The sequence below is a fragment of the Vicugna pacos genome, chromosome 19 (assembly GCF_048564905.1).
Source record: "Vicugna pacos chromosome 19, VicPac4, whole genome shotgun sequence".
Taxonomy (NCBI): Eukaryota; Metazoa; Chordata; class Mammalia; order Artiodactyla; family Camelidae; genus Vicugna; species Vicugna pacos.
This window is the reverse complement of record NC_133005.1, coordinates 23,823,023-23,844,997: the sequence shown is the minus strand read 5'-3', so window position 1 is coordinate 23,844,997 and position 21,975 is coordinate 23,823,023. Positions and strand designations below refer to the sequence as shown.

Here is a 21,975-nt window from a genome sequence, read left to right as displayed (position 1 = left end):
TGGATCAGAATTCCATGGGAAAACTTGCTGAAATGCTTGTACCTGGGCTTCTTGCCCAGAAAATCTGATTCTGCAGGTCTGGCATGGAGGCTAGGAGTGTGCGTTTTAAATCAGTCTCTGCCTCCCAGTTCTGCTGGGAGCTTGTTTGAGAAGGACTATGCCTTTCCAACCTCTGCAGTCCAGGACTTGGAAAGAGACTAAGTTTCCAGTCGGCTAGGAAGAGCAGAAAACAGGTGCAGGGGTGGGGCAAATGACGCCTCTGCCTGCCCATACGGACTCCCCTCCAGGGACAGGCAGAACCCGGGCTACCCAACCCCTTACCCGCCAGTGGTTCTTGGCGTCCCACAGTGCTGCTTCCTACGCAAGGCCCCACGCCCTCCAGGCCATTTGACATGGGGAGGGGCGAAAGGAAAGGGCCCCCGGGGAGAAGGAGCGGAAAAGAAAGCGAAACTGTCAGTCCAGACTTTCGCTTTCGCCACCTCCGCGCGCCATCCAGGTGGCCCCCGCGATCCCCTGTCGCCCTGGGGTCCGGTCGCCGGGTGGCCCAGACCTGTTTCCTCCACCCCCACCCCACCGCGTCCCCGATGGCCTGCGACCCCTGGCGGAGGGACGAAGGGAAGGTCCCCGACAGCAGGCGACCCATCGCGGGGGCCGGGGGTCCCCTGCGCCTCCGCGACTGGCTGGTGGCGCAGATTGAGAGCGGGCGCTACGCCGGGCTGCGCTGGGAGGACGCGGGCAAGACCCTCTTCCGCATCCCCTGGAAGCACGCAGCCAAGCAGGGCTACCGGGCGCAGCAGGACGCGGCGCTCTTCAGGGTAAGGGGGCAGGGGCCGAGGGTCGCCGGCCAGGGTCCCGCAGGGCTCTGCTTGCGCACGGTCGCAGCGCTCCGACCGACCGACCGACCGACCGACGACCGACGCGCTGTCACCTCAGGCCCCTCGCTCAGCTTTTAACCTCAGTCGCCTCTAGGTCGAGGGTAGTATTCTCCATATGGGAGACCCTCCCAGACCCTCTTAAAACAGATCAGCCAGGACTGCATGACCTGCACCATCCCCACCCCACAGGGAACCACTCCTCCCTTCTCTCTGGGGAAATTAGACCCAGCCACCGCCACCGCTGGGAATTCCCTCCACTTCTCAGCCCGGAACTGCCAACCCCTCGAGGCTTGGGGACATTGTCTGTGCTTCCCAACACCAGCCCTTCTCAGGGACTTCCTCCAGGAATACCCCCAATCACCATTAACTTTCTCCAAACTGGCTCTTTCCCAACAAGATTTAAACTCGGGAATGTCTCCCAAGAGCAATAAGCAACCAACTGCATACCAAGCCACTGCCACCATCCCAAACACCGTGGCTGCCTCCAGCTCCTACTACTCTGGCTTCCCCTCTCTCTTCCCAGGGTGAAGCACCTAGAAAAGGTCTTCTGGTCATCAACTCCCTCACTCATAGCCTCCGGTTACTCCTCCTCACCCCCACCCCCCAACAGTCTGGTTTCTCTCCCTCCTGCTAATGCCTCTAATTGCCAAGTCCAAGGATGCCATCACTGTCATCTTCTCAGACCCCTGGGTGAGTCGGTCTAGTGGACCCTCCCTCCTCCTTGAAACACTCTCACCTGGTTCCCAGAATCTCTGTCTCCCCACCCACTCCAACCCTGACCTGTTTTCCTCCTACCTTCCTGGTCCCTACTTCTCAGCCTCCATCCCCTCTCCTCCTCTTTTGGGGCTCTCTGCACTCACTCCTGGACCTCCTCCCTCATATTTCACTCTCTCCTTCCACAGCCTCAGCATGGAGCCCAATAGTTCCGACCCTTCTCTCCAAACCTCAGGCCTGCTAGTCTAAGTCTAGTGACCCCAGACCTCTCAAATTCAGCACCTCCTCCATACCACACTCATTGGCTCCCCTCTACACACGGCTGCGTTTCCCAAAATGGGAGATGGCAGTGACTGCCACCCAGACCCTAGAGCCAGGCACCTGAACCTTAGCTACTCCCTTCTCTTCCAATCTTATTCTAACCCATTACCAAGGCCTGCTAGGCTTTTCCTCTTCTGTCCATCCACCTGGACCCATTCCCCCCATCTCTCACCAGAACAATGAGTTTCCTGCTTCCCCTATCCCTCAGCTCTCCCCTCAGACCTCCGGAGGGTTCTTTCTAAATGTAAATCCTGCCTTGGCACTCCCGTACTCCAAATCCTTCCATGGCTCCCCATTGCTCTTGTGAGAAAGTCCCAACACATTACCATGACCTCAAAGCCCTACATGAACTGCTCTTCCCTGGCCTCTCACCATCTCTCTCGACTCCCTCCCCAACTATAGAACTGACCAGACAGTTCTTTCAGTTTCTAAATGCTTCATGTCTCTCTCACCATGAGACTTTTGTACCATCCATTCACCCTGCACGAAACACCCTCTCTCCTCCACCTTCACTGGTCAACTTCCATCATGCTCAGCTTAAACTTCTCAAGACAGCCTTCCCTGATGCATTCACTTGTTCAACGCATTTATGAAGCTCTAACTTAGTGCTTCTCCCCAAGTCATCCCTAATTCCTTCTGCTTTCTCCATTGGAACAACTTTTCCTATGAATTATGAGTGCTTTGTATGAGTCTGCCTCCTCTAGCTCCCTGGGGGTGGTGACCCTGAGCACAGAGCCCAGCCCACAGCAGGAGCTCAATAAGTATTGAAGAGGTGGTTACCTGGCCTGTCTTTTAAGTTCAGAAGCCGGGAGATTCTGGGGGCTGGTCCTCCCTGTCTCTCTTTGGGGATGCTTTGATTCATCCCCCAACCCACCACTGACACATACGTGTGACACCCTGGGCTTCCAGGACATTTGTGATCCAGCTTCATTCTTCTTCCTTAATTCCTCTTCTCCTTCCTCCACCACATTCAGTTAATCCTCATTATTCACAGATTCCACATTTGCAAATTCGCTTACTCGCTAAAATTATTTATAATCTCCAAATCAATACTCAAGGCACTTTTGCAGCCATTCACAGTCATGTGCAGAATGGCAAAAAAAAAAAAATGAGTCATCAACATACACGTTCTGACCTGAGATTGAACAAGGTGACAACTCTAGTTTCAGCTCTTCTACTGTAAATGGGTGTCCTTTTGCAGCCTCTTTAGCACCTTGTTATTAATATTTTTGTGCTTTTTGTTGGTGATTCCACTGTTTAAAGTGGCCCCCACGCCTATACAGTGCTGTAGTGCTGTCCACTGTTCTAAACACAAGAAGGCTGTGATGTGCCTTTCAGAGAATATCCGTGTGTCAGAGAAGTTTCTTTCAGGTGTGAGTTATAGTGCTGCTGGCCATCAGTTCACTGTTAATGAATCAACAGTTTACATTAAATAAGGTGTCCTTAAACAGAAACACACATACAAGGTTGTGTATAGATCAGTTGATAAAAATGGTGTGACCAGAGCCTCGCAGGAACCTAGCCTTGTGTGTCCCCTAGGAGCAATGGTTCAGGGTTCGCTAACTCAGTGTTTGTGTCAACTTTATAGAACACAACTACCATGAATACACATACCCTCACACACACACCAGCTCCAGCCACACCAGGCTGCTCACTGTCTCCTGAATGCACCATGCTCTTCCATGCCTTTGCTCAAGCTGTTCCCCTGTCAAGAACATCACTCCACCTGGCAACTTCCTACTCATCCTTCGAGAGCCAGTTTGATTTATTCCACAAATATTTATTGAGCATCTCCTGTGTGCCAAGTGCCACTCTAACTGCTTGGGGACACAGCAGTGTCTCCAAAGTTCCCTCTCTCATCGAGGTGACAGCACCCTGTGCCTTGAGTCCAAGTTACCTTTAAGTTAGAGCATCCTTAATACAGTGAATAAGTACTGCAATAAATGAGCTCTGACTGTGTGCCAGGTACCATGCTAAGCACAAAACAGACCACTCACCTTACACCCACCACAACCATGTGAGGTTAGGTATTATCAGCACAGTTTACAGACAACAAAATCAAGCCTTAAAGGTCTCACCACTTAAGTGGCACCAATATAGGATCTGTAGCTTTTCTGTTCAGTGTCCTGGGATCTCTGAAGGCAATAACTGAATGTGATTTATCAGTTAAATCCCCGCCAGCCCTGAATATGATCAATGCGAGCAATACAACTCCAATTGTCCTCCTCTTTGACTACTCTGCTCCAGGCACACTGGACTTCCTTGAACCTATCCCACCTCAGGACCTTTGCACTTGCTGTTCCTTCTACCCAGAACAGCCTTCCCCCAGCTCTTTGTCAGACTCCATCCTTCTTTTCAATCAGACTTCAGCCCAAATGCCACTTCCTCCAAGAGGCCTTTTCTGATCACCCTCTGTAAAGCAGCTCCTCATATTTCTTGTTTATGTATTTAGTCCCTCTACCACAACAGTCATTCTAATGTACTTAATGAATACCTTTGGTTTGTATGTTTTCTTGCAAAGTGGGCCGTTGCTGTTTTGTGCGTATTCTTACCCTATAAGCATTTATCATATTGTGTGATAGACTCATTCCGTGTCTTAACTTTTATTTCGCTCAGGATCATGCTCTGAAGATCTATTCTTCTTCCCTGCCCATCTAAGTTGTTGCTCCTGGATGCTTCTAGATGTTGCATAGACTCTATATTGGGCATCTATTACATGCACACCCCCATCTACTTTCCCAGGGACGGACACAGTTTACTTTCCAGACCACAAATAACGTCTGCTTGCCCCAGTCCCTTCCTAAGCCTCTGTGAGAATTCCTTTGTTACTGGAATCTCTGCTCCCAAGGGATGCTTATACTTAATCGGACAAGGCATGCCAGATTACCATCCAGAAGCTCTGTACCCATTCCACCCGTACCCACCAACAGTGTCCACATCCCAACTGGTTTATCCAACTGGCTAAAATTTGTAAGCTTCCAGGTGATGTCTCATATTTTTATTTCTCTGGCACTAATGAGTTTCCGCACCTCTTCCTATGCTCAACAGCTCCTGGTTTCCTCTAAACCACCCATTCTTGTCCTTTGATAAGAATTTTTTCTTTAGGGGATGCTCCCTGTTTCTTGTTGATTTGCAGAAGTTCCTGTATGTTCTAGATCTTAGCCCCTTGCTGGTTTCAGCCATTGCAGTTATTCCTGCTTTATGGTTCATGCCTTTGAAGTTTTGTTTAAGAAGCATTCTCTGCCCCCTAGGTTTTCTCCTATATTATCTTCTATTACGTTTACGGTTTTACCTCTTTTGGTTTTTTTAAGCAACTGGAGTCCACTTTGTATGTAGCAGTAGTTAGGGATTTCGTTTTATGGCTCTCCAGGGAGCAAATCCCTGCCATCATTCTATAGTCCCTCGTCCTATTTATTTTTTATTTATCACAACCCATAATTTGAAACAGAATTATGTCCTTTTAACTGTTTGCAGTGTCCTCTCCCATTAGACTTGAGCTCCTTGAAAGCAGGGACCATGTCGGTCTGGTTCCCCATTCAGTCCCTACCTTAGGCCTGGCCCATAGCAGGAGCTCAAGGAATATGTGCTGGCTGAAGGAAGGAAGAGAAGGAAGGATGGAGGGGTGGAGGGGTGGAGGGACAGAGGGGCAGAGGGGCAGAGGGGCAGAGGGAGGGAGAGGGGTAGGAGGCAAGGCAGCCCTCATCCCTTTGCATGGCATCAGCCCCCTCTCCCAGGCTCTTCCTCCCCAAATGCCCCTGCTCACTCCCAGGCCTGGGCCATATACAAGGGCAAGCACCTGGAGGGCATTGACAAGGAGGACCCCTCCACCTGGAAGACGAGGCTCCGCTGTGCCCTCAACAAGAGTGCCGACTTCTGTGAAGTGCGTGAGCGCAGCCAGCTGGACATCTCCAACCCCTACAAGGTCTACCGGCTCATGTCCAGTGGTGCCAATGGCCCAGGTACTTCCTTCCCCTGGAGGTAGCAGCTGAGGCTCTCTGGGCAATAAGGACCTCACTTTGCCCACCTCTAAAATGGGAAATGGTGGGCTTTACTGGGCTTAAACCCATGGGCTGGAAACAAAGAAGGACCCTTAAACCACCCAGTGTATCTCCCTATTCAAAAAGGAGGAAACTGAGGCCCAAAGAGGGAGGCCTTGCCTGAGATCATGTAGTGAGCTAGGGTACTCTTGCCTGAGTCATTATCTCAGACAAGATTGATGGGGTTCCCCTTGGGGCCCAGGAAACAAGCAGCTATTTCTTACCCCACCCAGTTACCAGGGCTTGTGCTTCCCATAAAGAGGAAGACATTCTCCAGAGCCAGCAAAATCCCCCTGGAGAAGTGACAGAGCCGGCCTGCAGGACAAACCAGGTCAGTGTCTTCCAGCCCCTGCAGCCTTGCCAGCCCAGCCACCTTGCACCCAAACCGCCCCCTATGATCTCCAGCACCCTCACCTCATCCCTCCGTCAGCTCCTGCCCAGCCTTGTCCCTCTATCAGCTCTACCTCCTACCGCTACGCCACCTCTGCCATCATTTTCAGCTCCTTCATTCTAATCTCCTTGCCTCCATCATTTCTGTCTCATCACCTCTATCATCTTCATCTCTATCGCTCTGTCTGCATCAATCCTATTTTCTCTCAATTCACCCTCTCTCCCCTGTCATCCCTGGGTCCATCACTCTGTCCCCACTCACCCACTCAGATCCAGTTCCCTCACTGTATCCCCTTCATCACCTCTAGCTCTCTCACCATTGCCATCACGCCATCACCTCTATCTCCATCACTGTCTGTATCACTCCACTATCTCCACTCCATCACCTATCCCCATTCACCCATGGTTCATTGCTCTGTTCCCATCCCCCCATCAGCCTAGTTCATCCCACTGTCCCTACTACCCCCGCCATCACTCTGTCCCCACCTCTCTAACACCTCTGTCTCCTCGTTCACTCCTAGTGCTTTGCTCCCTATCACAATGAGCTTCCTCTCTGACGCCATCACCCCCCACAACTCTCTCTGTGCCTTCACGGGGGAAAAGATCTTGAGCTCTGAAACCTTCAAGTCCCTATCAACCCCAGCTGGCCTTCAGTCTGCCCAGACCTCCCTCTGCCCCAGTACAGACTGTCTGGGAACTCCCATGGCCCACAGGTATCCTCTCCCACCCTCACAGACCCTTTCTCCTGATGCTCAGGATGGCTCCAGATCAGCAACAGAGGATAAGAACAAGGAGCGGCCCCCCAGGCTGGCCCAGCAGAGCTCCCTGCCGCCAGCTGCCCTGCTCTCAGGCCCCTTGGCTGACCACAGTAAGGACTGGGTCTCCTCACCCACCCCTGCCTCCTCCCTGGTCTCTTCTGGGACCTTGATCTAGGGGTCGAGGGACCCAGGGTGAGGTGATGCCTTATTGCTTCCCTTCCTTCCCCAGGGTACCAGGCCCAGGAACCCGCACACCCCTGGGACCCCTTACCCTCTGAGGACTTCAGCAACCCTGGTAAGGAATCTGAAGGCCCTCTCCTCTGACCACCATGCAGAACTGGGGAGGGCCCAGGGTTGGGGCCAGATAGCCTCTGTCTCCCACCCTGCCCAAACTCCAGATAACAATACCAGCTAACCTTTGTTGAGGGCTTAGCCTATGCCAGGCATCCTTCTAAGCTCTGCACATAGCCCTGTGAGATATACTGCCATTATCCCCAGTTTAGAGTTGCAGAAACCAGGCACAGAGGTTAAGAACCCTGCCCAAGATTACGCAGTTAATAATCCTGAGTAAGTTATCAGCAGGTCACAGCTCCTAAGTGGCAGTGAGAGATTAGACCCCAAAGGCCTGGCTGCAGAGCCACAGCCCTAACCATTGAGCATTTTGCTGGCTCTTTATCTGGGAGGCTGCTGTTTGTTGTTGCTGTTGCCATTGTTACTGTTTATTTTTATTTTATTTCTATCAGTATTAAAATATTTGCTGGGAAGCAGCTCCTACAATCCCAAAAGTTGGAGCCTCAGTGTCATGTGTCATGCCCCCATTGTACCGATGGCCCGAGACCCTATGCTTTTGAAGCTCAACTACCAGTCCGTTTATACTGGAAGTTGCTGTTGTTTACTACCATCACCACCACCACTACTAGTAGTAGTAGTAGTAGTATCGCTTCTCCGGAGGGAGCGCCACAAATTCCCTAGGTGGGTGCCCGGCCCGTCGTGGGGGAGGGGAGCGGGCGCCACCAACGCCAGGCGCGCTCCCCCTCCCCTTCCCGCAGATTGCTGGCTGCACGTGCGGCTCTTCTACGGCGCGGAGCTGGTGCGTGAGGCCACGGCGCGCACGGCCGAGGGCTGCCGCCTGAGCCCGCGCGCAGCCGCCGCGGCCGCCGAGCGCCTGCTGGGGCCGCCGCCGCGCGTCGCGCAGGTTCGCTTCCCGGAGCCGCCGCCCGGCGCGCGCGTGCTGCAGCGCCTGCTGCCCCACCTGGAGCGCGGCGTGCTGCTGTGGGTGGCGCCCGAGGGCGTCTTCGCCAAGCGCCTGTGCCAGGGCCGCGTGTACTGGCGCGGCCCGCTCGCCCCGCACCGCGCGCGGCCCAACAAACTGGAACGCGAGCGCACCTGCCAGCTGCTCGACACGCGCCGCTTCCTCGCGGGTAAGAGCGCGACCGCGGGGCGGCTGGCGGCGCCGGGAAGAGTGGCCGGGCACAGGGGTGGGCAAAGGGACGCCGACAGAGGATAGTGGCCACAGAGTGATGGGCTTGAGGATGCTGGGCATGAGGTGGGCATGAGAACAAAGGACATGACACAGCAGCACTGGGAGTGGGAGTGAATATGGGCATCAGGAGGGCTGGGTACAGATATGGACTTCGGCGTATGGGAGGTGTAGGCACGGGGCAGGCTTGGGGCATGGGGTGTGGAGCATAAGCATAGGACTTGGGCACGTGTGTTGTAATAGGGCCTTAAGCGTAGCGTGGGCATCAGAGGCACTGGGCACAAGATAGGCATAGGTGAATGGCAGTCGGCATGGGATGGTGGTATAAAGGCGTGGTAGTGAGCATAGGGGCTTGAGGCACGGAGTATGAGAGCCAGAAGTGGGAGCAGATGTGGGACATGAGACAGGCATAGGGACGTGAAAGTGGGTGTAGGACACAGCACACAATGGGGATGTGGGCTTACAGGATGTGGGTTCACAGGACATGGGCATAGGATGTGAGCACAAGGTAGGCACCAGGTGGGACGCCCCATCTTGGCTCGTAGAACTGCGCGCCCACCTGCAGGATGGTCGCCCAGAGCCTGAGTATCAGATCCGACTGTGCTTTGGCGAGGAATACCCGGGGCCCCCGGACCAGCCCGAAGAGCGGCTCATCATGGCCCACGTGAGTCACCTCCCACTCCAGCAGGGAGCCACACACTCCAGTCCCCTCTAAATGGCCCCTTGCTTCTCCCTCCAGTCCCAGCTCCGCCCCTGACCTGCCGTACGACCCTCGGATCTGTAAGACCCTGCGTGTAAAATGCATGTGGGGAGGGGCTGTAACTTCCCACCGGAACAGAGGGGGCGGGTAAAGGAGAGGGTGGCTCACTGCCCCACCCCCACCTCCGCAGGTGGAGCCAGTCTTCGCCCGCGAGCTCCTCCTACATTCGAAGCGCCAAGGCCAGTTGCCTCAGTGGCGGGTCCCCAGCCCCGCATCCCCGACAGCGTCACTCACCTGCTGATACAGCTGAGTCAACCCTAAGCGGCTGCTTCTTCCTGCCGTACCCTCTAAAGTCAGCCCCCCAAAGGGTGCAGACCTCACCTCAGCCATGCCCCAACTGAGCAGGGAACTTGCAGTGTCGCCCCGCCCATCGCCCAGGTAGGTGGGGACAGCGGAAGCCAATCACGGCCCTTCAACTACTTAGCTGCGGAGATGGAGCCCAGCAACTTGGCGCTTAGGCAGACAGCGGAGCAGCTGGGCCTGGGGCCTCAGGCTTGAAAACCAAACTTGACCTTGAGGTTCTAGAAGCAGCAATTAGGGCAGAAACAAGACTTAAGCTTTTTGTTGAGAGCTTGACATGCCTATAGCGGTTTACCTATAGCATACCTTACCCGCGATTGATCCGTTATAAGGTTTGCTTCAAGCTAGGTTTACCAACAGTTAGATCCTCAGCGTGCTTTAGACTGAGACCAACCAGTAACATAATTGCCTGGCCTCTGAGGGGCTCAGAGTTTCCCACCAGCCACTAGTCTCTCTTCTTTGTGGATGAGTGGGGAGTAGTGAGAGGAGGATCTTCCCAAAACAGAGCACTTGGCCTGAACCCTTGACTTTGGATGCTAACCACAACCACCACCACCAGTGGATACTGTCTTTGGAGAAACTGAGGCAGGCCCCCAAACACAAGCCTATGGCAGAAGCCAAAGTGGGAGCCAAGAGTCCAGCCCCTCCCCAAGCCCCACCAGTCTTTGCAAACTGTAAGTTGTAAGGAGTGTTTGGGAATCAGGAGGGAACCCCTCAACCATGAAGGCTATGACCCTACCTTGTCAATGAAATCACTATTTTCTACCCCAGATATCAGACCTTTTACCTTTAATGATTTCTGACTTTATAAGAATCATCTTACAGATGGCAACATAATAAATCTCTTTTAGTGATACATTTTATGAGGGAAACTGTATGATTCAACAAAGAACAGGAGTCAATCCAATCACTGTTAAATTCATTCAACAGATGTTTCTTGAGCATCTACTCTGTTCCAGGCAGATGCTGGACACTAGGGATAGAGCAAAACAGCATAGTCCTTGCACTCTTGGGATTCACAGCCTTTTTTCCAGTGGGGGCCCAGAAACTGCCTGTCCTCTACCCCTGCCCCTCTCAGAAGAAGCAGTGTTAAGGAGTTACAGAATCCTGAGTTGAAATCACAGCTTTGTCACTCACTAGCTTGCAAGTCATTTAACTTCTCTGAGCCTCAGATTCCTCAGCTATTCAAAAGAAGCTCTCAAGGCCTCTGATCAGAGTTGGTCTGAGAAGTAAATGTTGAAAGCAGCAGGGAAGCTTGCCTGGCATGGAGAGGGGCACACAGTAGGTGCCTGCTGACCTGGTGACATGTGGGTGGGAGAGCATGAAGAGGCTGCCCTGTCCTTCAGAAGGCTTGACTGTCTGTTCTGGGCTTCGCTATACCCTTAGCCCAAGGCTGAAGCTATTGGGGAGCCTCAGCTCAGGGTGACAGTCCTCAGCCATGCCCAAACCTCTACTCTGTGCTAGGCTCTCAAAGGGCATTGGATTCTGTGTAAGGGAGCCTGTTGACTCCCCACCATGGCCTGGACAGCTGCAGAGTCGTCAGCTCCATTTTAAAGATACGAAACTGAGGCTCAGCCTGGAATTTGGTTGAGAGCCTCTTGGGAGGGTGGGTATCTCTGTCCAGATGTCTGTCCTCCCCGTGCTTGTCACTAGAGGGCGCCAGGGCTCAGCAAACGGGGTTGGGCTGGCCCTCATCACCATCCTAGGGGGCTCCAACCATCCTAGACCCCAGTGCTCGGAGGCCAGGGAATAGTGTGACCTCCAGGGCTCTACACTGCAGGGAGGAGAAAGTAGACTATGGGTCTGGGAGGAGGAGAGGAGAAAAGGAGAATTAGGGGTGGGAATTCGAGAAGCCCCTGAGGCTTTTCTCTCAGGGACTCCCAGTTCTCTAGCACAGGCACAGATTCTTCTCTCCTCTCCCACAAGTGCGTGAATGTGTCTGTGTGTCTGTGTGTCTGTGTGTCTATCTCCCTCTTTCTGTCTCTGTAGATTTCTTTCTTTTTCTCTTTCAGTGATTCTAACTTTTTTCTGGACAGTGTGTGTGTACGTGTGGGGCTGGCTCTCTGTGTGTCTCTCTTTTTTCTGTCTCTGCCTCTGTCTTCTCTGTGTGTTCCTGTCTCCCTCTTATTATGTCCCTACCTCTCTTTGTTTCTGTCCCCTTGACTTTTTCACTGTCTCTGCCCATCTCTGCCTCTGTCTCTTTTTGTTTCTGTCTCTGTCTCGCTCAATTTCACATCCTGTCCCTCCTTGGCCACCACCACCCAGCACATATAGGCTGAGGGTCTCAGTCCCTTCCTTCCCATCTCCTCACCCCTGGCAGCTGCTCACAGCTTCCCAGTCCTGGCCTCTCCTGCCCGCCCCTCTTGGGCCCTGAGGAAGGGGGGGCCAGGGAGGAAGGGAGGGCAGCCTGGCGGGCCCACCCCTTTTTGCCTTTCCAGGCTGGGAGGCTGGGCCAGTGGCCCTTTTAACCAGCCTGGGCAGGCTGTACCGGACACCGGCCCTGGACACCGTGCCTGGCCCCTGCGGTTCCGGCAGCCGCCAGCCTGGCCAGCCCAGTCAACCCAGTCGGTCAGCATGCAGCAGCAGCCCCCAGCCGGGCCCCTAGCCCCAACAGCCGAGCCGACCAAGCCGCCCTACAGCTACATCGCCCTGATTGCCATGGCTATCCAGAGCTCGCCGGGGCAGCGGGCCACGCTCAGCGGTATCTATCGCTACATCATGGGCCGCTTTGCTTTCTACCGCCACAACCGGCCCGGCTGGCAGAACAGCATCCGTCACAACCTGTCACTCAACGAGTGCTTTGTCAAGGTGCCCCGCGATGATCGCAAGCCGGGCAAGGGCAGCTACTGGACGCTGGACCCCGACTGCCACGACATGTTCGAGCACGGCAGCTTCCTGCGCCGACGCCGGCGCTTCACCCGGCGGGCAGGCACCGAGGGCGCCAAGGGCCCTGCCAAGGCACGCCGCGGACCCCTCAGAGCCACCGGCCAGGACCCAGGAGCCCCTGACGCCACAACTGGCAGGCAGTGCACATTCCCGCCGGAGCTGCCGGAGCCCAAGGGCCTAAGCTTTGGGGGTCCAGGAGGGGCCTTGCCATCCAGCATGTGCTCAGCAACCCCTGATGCCAGGCCTCGGCCACCTGCAGAGCCCAAGGAGATGCCCATGCCCAAGCCTTCAGGCCCAGGGGAGCTCCCCATGGCCACCTCGTCTTCCCCGTGCCCAGCATTTGGCTTTCCTGCCAGCTTCTCTGAGGCTGAGGGGTTCAGCAAGACCCCTGCGCCCATCTTGACCTCTGAGGCGGCCATCGGGAGCAGCTACCAGTGCCGGCTGCAGGCACTGAATTTCTGCGTGGGGACTGACCCAGGCCTTGAGCACCTCTTGGCCTCAGCAGCCCCCTCCCCTGCCCCACCCACCCCTCCAGCCTCCCTCCGAGCCCCACTGCCCCTGCCAGCTGACCCCAAAGAACCCTGGGTTGCAGGCAGCTTCCCTGTCCAGGGAGGCTCCAGCTATCCACTGGGGCTGACCCCCTGTCTATACCGGACGCCAGGAATGTTCTTCTTTGAGTGAAGCCAGCCGGCCTCAGGCAGTCCCTGCGGAGCCCCTCCCAACTCCACCCTCCAGGCTAAGCCTGACTCTAGGATCTGGGGAGCGCTCAAAGGAGAAGGCCTGGCGAGGAAGCTAAGATGGGAGTGAACACTCGGCCAGCCCCCAGGACCTCTGGACAGACTTGGGGGTGCGGGGAAGCAGGGCCCCCTTGGGATTTACTCTGTGGCTCTCAGGGCCAATAAAGCCAGTGTGATGATGAGGGTCGGTTTGCTGGATGGTTGGGGGCTGAGGGCTGGAACACTTGGTTCTGTGAGGGGTGAGTGGAGTTGTGGGGTCGTGTGGCAGAGGCGGGGGACCCCGGATGGAAATATCCTACATGAGGCTTTCTCCTGCTGGGGACTTTCTCAGGGAGTTTCCCAGGAAGGCAGAGGAACAGGGGAGCAGGGGACGGGAGAGAGAGAGGAGGAATGCAATCTCACCAGGCAGGGGTGAGGATGGGCTGGGCTGAAGAGCTGAGTCTCCAGCCCCAAACTCTGTGACTCAGCAGCCCCCATTGTGAACAGTCACAATAACTGTGACCATTTGTGCCATTTATTCTGTCTCGGGCTTGTATTTATCCTTTCAGTGAATCCTATGTGCTATAGTGTTATCCCCATTTACAGGGGTGGAAACTGACACCCAAAGACATTGGGCTCCCTAGCTCTGGCTCCAAATGGCCAATAAGTGGCAGAGAGGAAATCAAAACCAGATCTGTGTGGCTCTGCCCCCCAGCCCCTGACCTGCAGTTTGAGCGCAGATGCAGGGTGGCACAGAGCTGGTGGGGGCCTCCAGAGGGAGGAGGGCTTTTTTGGAGTCCTGGCATGCCAGGGCTAAAAAGGCATCCCTTACCCCTTGCACAGCCAGGGAACCCAAGACTCAAAGGGCGGGCATCACTGCCCTTGTCTGGACTTTGCATATGACCTGAGGCTGAGGTCTCCTAGAGACTCTAAGAAAGCACTTCTCTTGTGTGGGGCAGGGGTGGCTGTGCGGGGTACAGATCAGAAGTGCCTGAGCCCTGACCGTGGCCTTCTCCAGCTGCCCTCTTGGGTGGAAGCAGGAGAAATGGGTATATTCATGGCTCCCATCAGAGAAACAGACTTAGGGACCCAAAACCTCACTGTCTCTACACCTCCAACACTAGACTTGCTGAGGCAGATGGCTTTCTTCTGGAAGCTCAGTCCCCTCATCTGGATCATGCGTATAAGGAGAGAAGAGAGTGACCAGGAATACCAGGGGAACCCCATCTCTGGTCTTTGGTGTAGTAGCCTGGAGGGTCTTATGTCCCAACTGGTGACACTCAGGGGACCTGGAGGCCCCTTCGTGGAGCAAGCAGCCCAGTCTCCTCTAGAGGCCCCCCTCCAGCAGGCAGCCACGCTGGCTTCAGTCTCTGTGGCTCCCTCCTCCCCCAGGTCCCCTGGGGCCTGGGAGGAAGCGAGCCCGGCTGGACAGCCCCAACTGTCTGGTTCCCACAGACTCCAGAGCCGGGATGGAGGGGGGAACCTGCAGGGTGGGGGCTTGCTGCGGCCGGAAGGGTTGGAAAAGTGCCTGGCCAGCTGTGGAGACCCTTCCCACTGTGCGTGCCGGACCCCAGCCTGGAACCCAGAACCTGTGGAGCAGTGGGGAGAAGGAGAAGGGGTCTGTCCTGTGGCATTTGGGCTGCCTCACGGCTGAAAGGGGAGGGGAGGGAGTCGTGTGTGTGTGTGTGTGTGTGTGTGTGTGTGTGTGTGTGTGAGAGAGAGAGAGAGAGAGAGAGAGAGAGAGAGAGAGAAGGAGGGAGAGAGGGAGAGGGAGTGGGATGAGCAGAGACAAACAGTTACAGAGACAGGGACAAACGGACTGAGGGGGGCGGGGGTTCTTTCTCAGCTGGGTCAGGGAAAGAGGCCTCTGCCGGGCACTGTTCCCTGCGGTGCATTCCTGTGGAGACCTGGTGACCCTAGTCCCTTCCCAGCCTGTGTCCTGAGTTAGTGGGAGGATGGGGAGGCTGGCCCAATGTGGGGAGGCCAAGCCTCTGCATCCTGCCCCACCCACCCCCTGAGAAGGTTTAGCATCTAACTGGGGTGGGGTCTGGGGAAAAGAAAGCTGAGCCCCCCTGCCCACCCTTTGCCATGGGGCCGAGTGAGGAAGAATCAGCCACACCCAGCAGCACAGACTCAGCTCTCCACGCCCTCTCTGGTCCCGTAAAAGAGTCAAGAAGTGAAGACAGGCCCTCAGCCACAGTCCCTAAGCTGAACCCTGGGCTCATAGCCTGCCTTGGACTTGCTGTGTGAGCCTGGACCAGTCCCCATCTTCCTGATTTCACTCCCTTTGCCCTGTGGGAAGTTTGGGGAGGGGGGAGCGGTGAGGGGAATGGGCAGCCTGACTCTTTGAATACAGATCCCAGGGAAGGTCTGACCTGTGGGATAGCCTGGAAGGGATCCCTTCCCCAGAGATGCTGGACCAGGAGGCCCAGACACCATGATCTCATGTTGCCCTCCGCTTGCTGCCCAGCCCAGGGCCCCCACCCACTGGGCCTTTTGCCCTCGCATTCTTTCCATGACCAACAGACACCCTCTGGCTCCTGCCTGGCCACCCCCACCTGATGGGGTAGACATTGCTTAGCAGAGATTCAGAATGCCTAAGCTGGGCTGACCCAGGAGAGCACCTCGGCACAGATGGGGAGACCAAGGCCAGAGAAGGTAAGTGACATGCCCAAGGTCACACAGCAAGGCAGGAGCAGGTCTCCCTCTGCTGCCTCAACTATAGAGCTCATAGGGGACAGGGGCCATCCCATCTGACTCTCCTCACTGGAGGCTTGTCTGTCTCCAGGAGGGGATCCCAGCCCCCACTTCTCCTCCTCAGCAGGTTAGAGCCAAAAAGGATGTCGAGTGGCCTTGTAGCGTTAAGCTAAATCAAAATCTAAAATGGTAGAATCTGTAGTATTTCAGAATATTCCAGAGTTTTTAATCACAGCAGCTCAGATTCTTGGAATATCAGACTTGAAAGGGCGTCTCCTGCCCAATTTCTGAATCCCCTCCACACCAAGCGGTGCGTATCACGTGGGCTTCCAGGAAAGGGGAGCCCTCTGCCTTCAGAGCCGGCCCTTCCCGCCCCAGTCTGGCAGCTTGGAAGGGCTGTCAGGAAGTTCTTCACCTGCTGGTCCTTTGGTCTCTGCTCTCTCTGCCTCCAGGGAGGCTACCCCCACCCATAGGGCTGGGCCTTCCTCAGCCGGCTCCTCCACCCTCCACATCTTATCTCCCTGAGCCTCTCCCGCCCACCCGCTTCCTTCCCTGTTTTATGGCATTCCGCTGCCCAGCACACCAAACTCCTTCCCACACCCCAGACAGCGCCTGGGCTAGGGTGGGGAGACCCTCTCCCTCGTAGGGCGGGCACTCTGAGGCCACCACAGTGATGAGGAAGTTTCTGCCAACCAGCCTGGCAGGTCGGCCTCCTGGGAGTATACAAACCCAGGAATCCAGGCCTCAGCCAAAGCATCCCCTCCCTACCCAGGCTCCCATCACCCCAAAAAGGCCAGGCTGCCAGAGGCAGTAGGTACAGCAGCTAAGAGCAGGGGATCTGGACCCCAATTGACTAGGTTGAGATCCCAGCTGTCACTTCCTACTGTGTGACTTTGAGCAAGTTGCTCCCCCTCTCTGTTGCTTCCTTCATCTATAAAATACAGACACTAACAATCCTGACGTCCACAAGGTGGTTGTGAGGATGACGTAAATTAATATTTGCAAAGTGCTTAGAACAGGGTCTGGCACATGGAAACTGCAATGTAAGTGTTTAAATTAAATAAATAAATATTTGGGCCCTGGGGGCTTGTCCCTTCAACCTGATTTACTCCCAGGGGGAAGTCCAGCTGCAGCAGTGCTGGGAGGATGCAGGGGGAGGGAAGACCATTATAGAGGCCATACTTAGGATTCAATACCTGGCATCTTCACTTCCTTGCTGTGTGAGCTTGAGCAAGTAGATTCACCTCTCTGAGTACTGGTTTCTTCATCTGTAAAATGGGGTAAGGATTTCCACCCCCAGGACTGGCATGCAGGAAACCTCATCTTGCATACCACGTGTACGATTCAGTCAACAAGAATGAAATTGGACACCTGAAACTAATATAATAACCTATGTCAACTATTGAAACTTAAAACAGCCCGGCTGGCGGGCCTTGTACCCTCAGTCCAGTCCTCTCTGTCCTTTTTGTTGCACGTGGCAAAACCTCTGTCCCTGCCAGTCCAGGTCCTGAGGTGCCTAATCCCCAGTTCCCACTCGGCTGGTAACTAGGTGGTGACTCAGGGAGGCAGCTGGTGGGGCTGAAGGAAGTGGTTTCAGGCTAAAAAAAACCCAGAGACCTATTTCGTCCCACAGTCGGTCAGAAGCCTGCCTGTGGCCCCTGGAAAGGCCAGGGCTGCCTCCTCCAGACCACAGTCCTCAGGGTGCCCTGATCTCTTCTGGGAGACAAACAGGAGTCTGACCCTCTGGCCCTGAGTTAAGGCAATCTGACTCCGTGGTGAGTGTCTCCACCTGGAGGCCTTTGCACGTGCTGTTCCCTCCACCTGGAGTGCTCACTCCCCACTAGCTGATTTCTCAGCTCCAGAGCCCGAGTTAAATATCACTTCCTCAGAGAAGCCTCCCCTCACCCCCTGCTCCGATAGAATGCCCCTAGGTTTTTCTCCACCTCTGCACCCTGTTTGTTTTCTGCATCCAGCACGTGTCACCACGTGGAATGATGCATTTCTGTGTGTATGCACTTATTCTTGTGTCTCTGCCTTAGGACACGAGCCTGGTGGTGGGCGCAGGGGCTGGATTCTGCCTTACTCACTTCATCCCCTCCCCTAGCCCGCAGGCCGGCATGTAGCAGGCCCTCAATAAAAGTTTGCTGAGTGGACAACTGGATAAATCCATTTGCCATGGATTAAATCTCAGAGAACCCCCTTGGGGCTCCCTGGCGCACGCAGAGCCGAAGGCCAAGTCCTTAGAGGCCTGTGTGATCTGGCTTCGGCCCTCTGCTCCCTCACTTCAAACAGCCTTTGCACCTGCTCATCCTTCTGCTTGGAATGCTCTTCCACAAATACCCACAGGGCTTACTCCCTCTCACCCTTCAGTCTCTGTTCAAATGTCCCCAGAGAAGTCTCCCTGACCATCACATCCCCCATCCGCCCCACCAACACCATCTAAATGTATTACTGCCGTCCATCCTCCCAGCAGAATGAAGCTCCAGGAGTCCAGGAATTTTGGTCTATTGGCTGCTTTGTGCCCAGCACCCAGGACAATAAGTAAGGGCTAGAAAACTTGTTGTGGACCAAACAGAAGCTCAGCAGCCCGGGCCAGGTGCTCCACCTGCACATCTCATGTCACTGTTGCCTTGACCCTGGGAGGCAGGTATTATTATCCCATTTTACAGACAGTAAACTGAGGCTCAGAGAGGGCAACTAAGTAGACATGAACCCTATTCTGCCTGACCTGCACCCAGTCTCTCAGTCATCAGCCTGGAGGTGTGTGATCTCTACAGCTCGCTCCTCTGGTCCCCACAGTCCTCACAGCCCCTCTAGCAGACCAACCTCCACCTGGCCTCCCTGCCTCCAGTCTCCCCCTCCCACTCACCAACATCGCTGGCAGCAGGGATCCTTTTAAACCACAGATCTGACCATGTCTCTCCTTCATTCCAAACCCTTCCATGGCTCCCTATGGCCCCAGTTCAGCCTAGCATTTGAGGGTCCTGCCAACTTCTCCAGACATTTCCCGCTCCATTATATGCTAAAGCCCCACTGACAAGCTTGTTCTCAGCTCTAAGGCTTTGGCGCTGCCTGGAACACACCCCCTTGCTCCAACTGGAAAAGGCCTGCTCCTTACTTGCTCTCAGCTTGGCCAAAATTCCCACTGGAGAGGAGAGAATTGGAGCTAGTGTCTTCTTCCACGCCCTTCCAGCTTTACTATGATCCTCCCATCTCTGGGGCTCCAAAGGCTGAGAACTCCCTGAAGGCCGGGACCATGACTAATTCCTCTCCAGACTCAAGGGCCAGGCCCAGAAAAGGGACTCAACACATAGCTGTGAAGTGATTGGATGTGTCTGAGGTCAGGCTGCCGTCTTTGCATCCTGACTCCACTACTTACTGGCTTGGAACCCATGGGCTTACCTGTAAACTCCCTGGGCTTCAGTTTCTCTACCTGTGAAATGCTGATAATGAAAATACCCCACTAACAGGGTGGGGATGAAACGCATGTATCCCTGGGAACCACATGGTACAGGGCCAGGTGCTCAGTAAATAACACCCATTAGAGTGAAGGAAGAACAGGTGTGTAGCTAGCTGTGCGAGCAGGAGTTGGGTCCAGGTGGGCACATCCTTCAGGACAGCCCTGGCTGCTTCACACCCTCGGGCAGCCCTGTCACTGGCTGAATCTTTTCCCACAACTGCCCTGTTGGGTCCAAGGTGGCCGGTGGAATTCAAGGCCACTGGACGCCAACAGGAAAAGGCAGCGTCACCAGCCCTGGTGTAATCCAAACCAGATGCGGCCTCAGACCCATGGGGGTGGTCACTGTGGGCCTGGCCAAGGCCCAGCGGCAGGAAATAGTCTTGGAGGAACGCTCTCTGGGCTGGGACCCGTGGGGAGGAACTCTCCTATTGAAGGTGTTAACCCTTCTGAGCCCACAAGGGGGGCCCAGGACGCTGAGCAGGAGAAGCTCGTGGCCCTGGCCCCCTGGTACACAGAGCACCTTGCAAGGAAGTTAGTGTCAGCATCGGGATGGGCACCGTGCAGGGGGAGCCCACAACACAGGCACCGTGGTGGGGGGGCACACCAAGAAGCAAGGTGCAGGGGATGCTCACAGCCTGGTACTCGGGACTTGTAGAACCCCAGATCCAGACCCAGTGCCTCTGGCTCCAGCTGGTAGGCCCAAATGAGCATGGATTTACCCCCTCCACCAGGGCGGCTCCAAGGCTGCTGGGGATGGGAGCTCTGGTGAAGGCCATGGGGCTGGACCCAGGCTTGCAGAGAGGCAAAGACAGTCCCACAGCAGGGGCTGTCACCCCAGCTTTCTCTTGGGTGTGCTCCGAGGCCCCCATCATTTCCCCCTCCATATTGTCAAGTCTGTAGCCTTTACTTCCAGGGACCAGGGGAGGCCCAAAAGGCAACTGATGAATCAAAAAGAGCTTTCTGAGATGTACTCCCAGGAGGGGATAGGAACAGAGGCAGTGATTAGCCCTGTTCCAAGGTTCCGGTGGGCTTCCTTCCCAGGACATGTTAATTTGCTGTGTAGCCTTGGGCAGGCCACTTTCCCTCTCTGAACCTGTTTCCTCGCCTGTGAAACAGGGTGAATGAGCACCCTATCCCACCTCTCAGGTGTCACAATGGCCCTCAGAGTGGCAGAAGACAGTGGGTTGAGGTTGTCATTTGCATACCATCAGGGAAGAAATTGAGGCTCGAGCTGGGAGTCGGGAGTCCTGGGTTCTAGTCCCAACTGTTGCTGTCTCTGTTGAGGGGCCTTCTCGCTTTGGCCTCGGTTTCCCCAGCTGGATCCAGACCCTGTATCTCTGCACTGGCTGGAGCTCATTTCCTTACCCCTCCACGATGGTGGTGACTCATCCCTCATCATCACGCTGTGTGGCCAAGGCTCAGCCTGGGTGGGGGCCAGCAAGGGCGAGAGAACTCAGAGGAAACCACAGGCCTGGCCCAGCTAGCAGGTGGCGGGCGGGCGGGCAGGCAGGCAGGGATCCACAGCCCTAGGGGCCTTGTGCATAAGCACATCCTCCAACAAGAACCCAAACCAGGCTCCCCAGGCCCTTCTGCCTCCGCAAGCCCCAAATGCAAACCCTAGCAGGCTCAGACCTCAAAGGCCCCTATAGCCTGCCCCATGTGACACCTGCTACAGTGGGACTCTGAACCCATCTGCTGGAACAGGGCAGAGGTCGGGTTGAGGAGCTGGCCTGGCCCTCCAGGCCAGGGTCCATGGAGGCAGGGGATGGAGGGATAAAGGATCAAGGTCTCCTTCTATGATTTCTCAGAGGCAGACAGGGTAGCAGTTAAGAGCATGGGCTCTGGGTCCAGACCGGGTAGAAATCCTGGCTCTGCACCAACTAGCTGTGTGACCCTGAGCAAGTGGCTTAACCTCCCTGAGTCTTGGCTTCCTCCTCGGAGAAATGGACATAACGCCTGCCATGCAGGGTGACTAAGAGCAGTCCGTGTGATCGCAGAGCTGGGCCAGGGCAGGCACCCAGCAGGCACTCAGCTCAGTGCCCGTGAACTCTCATCACTGCCATTCCTGCTGGAACTGCTACGCCCCCAGCAGGCCGCCCAGCTGCCTCACTTCGGCCAGTCCCACAGTCATCCTCGCAGCCGGAAAGCTGCACCCTATTAGGGTTAATCTCTCTTGCCCTCTGGGCTGCCCCCTCCAGCAAATGGCACCCCACCCCCTGCATTGCAGGCCTGGGGTGGGGCGGGCTGGGGCCCATGGGAGAAATGAGAAAACAGCTGTCTCCCACAGTACTCAGCATCACAGACCTGCTCAGACTCCTGGCTCCACCTGGAGACTCTGCTTTCGGCTTAGACACTTTTTTCTGTGAGAAGCAGGGTGGGTCCCTGGGCAGAGCCTTGCTCTGGGGTGACCAGAGTTCATTCTAAGCCCCAGGTTCTGATTTGTTGACAAGCCTTCAACTTCCTTCCCCTCTCTAAGCCTCAGTTTCCCCCTCAGTAAAATAGGAATAATAATAATATCTACCTCATCACCTTGCTGTGAGGTGTAAATGAATGAATAAACACACAAGCACTTGAATAAAGC

General features: G+C 55.3%; 2 protein-coding genes across 8 annotated transcripts; both read left to right on the top strand.

Annotated features, from left to right (window-relative positions):
- Positions 1–467: 467 nt before the first annotated feature.
- On the top strand, positions 468–10,493 carry LOC107033385 (interferon regulatory factor 4-like). 7 transcript variants are annotated; one of them, XR_012061679.1, is made up of 9 exons: positions 468–815; positions 5,680–5,869; positions 6,181–6,278; positions 7,073–7,205; positions 7,325–7,390; positions 8,145–8,516; positions 9,121–9,239; positions 9,466–9,713; positions 10,141–10,493. XR_012061679.1 is itself a non-coding variant. In XM_072943996.1 (9 exons), the coding sequence occupies exons 1-8, from the start codon at positions 585–587 to the stop codon at positions 9,330–9,332; spliced, it is 1,227 nt and encodes a 408-aa protein (XP_072800097.1). In that variant the 5' UTR covers positions 468–584; the 3' UTR covers positions 9,333–9,355; positions 9,466–9,606. The 7 variants fall into 7 exon arrangements, 4 of the variants coding, with proteins under 4 accessions (XP_072800097.1, XP_072800096.1, XP_072800095.1 ...); XR_012061681.1 differs by lacking the exon at positions 10,141–10,493 and adding an exon at positions 9,315–9,355 and having other exon boundaries at positions 9,141–9,239; positions 9,466–9,606; XM_072943996.1 differs by lacking the exon at positions 10,141–10,493 and adding an exon at positions 9,315–9,355 and having other exon boundaries at positions 9,466–9,606.
- Positions 9,677–13,440, top strand: FOXS1 (forkhead box S1). Its single transcript, XM_072943998.1, has one exon. It carries the CDS (start codon positions 12,210–12,212, stop codon positions 13,200–13,202), a length of 993 nt encoding a protein of 330 aa, XP_072800099.1. The 5' UTR covers positions 9,677–12,209; the 3' UTR covers positions 13,203–13,440.
- Positions 13,441–21,975: the final 8,535 nt, after the last annotated feature.

Bases quoted from the DNA above. Each gene is read 5' to 3' on its own strand.
- LOC107033385 (XM_072943994.1), top strand. From the start codon at position 585: ATGGCCTGCGACCCCTGGCGGAGGGACGAAGGGAAGGTCCCCGACAGC. The intron at 7,391-8,144 runs GTAAGGAATCTG...CCCTTCCCGCAG, and splicing joins TGAGGACTTCAGCAACCCTG to ATTGCTGGCTGCACGTGCGG. The intron at 8,517-9,120 runs GTAAGAGCGCGA...CTTGGCTCGTAG, and splicing joins CACGCGCCGCTTCCTCGCGG to AACTGCGCGCCCACCTGCAG.
- FOXS1 (XM_072943998.1), top strand. From the start codon at position 12,210: ATGCAGCAGCAGCCCCCAGCCGGGCCCCTAGCCCCAACAGCCGAGCCG.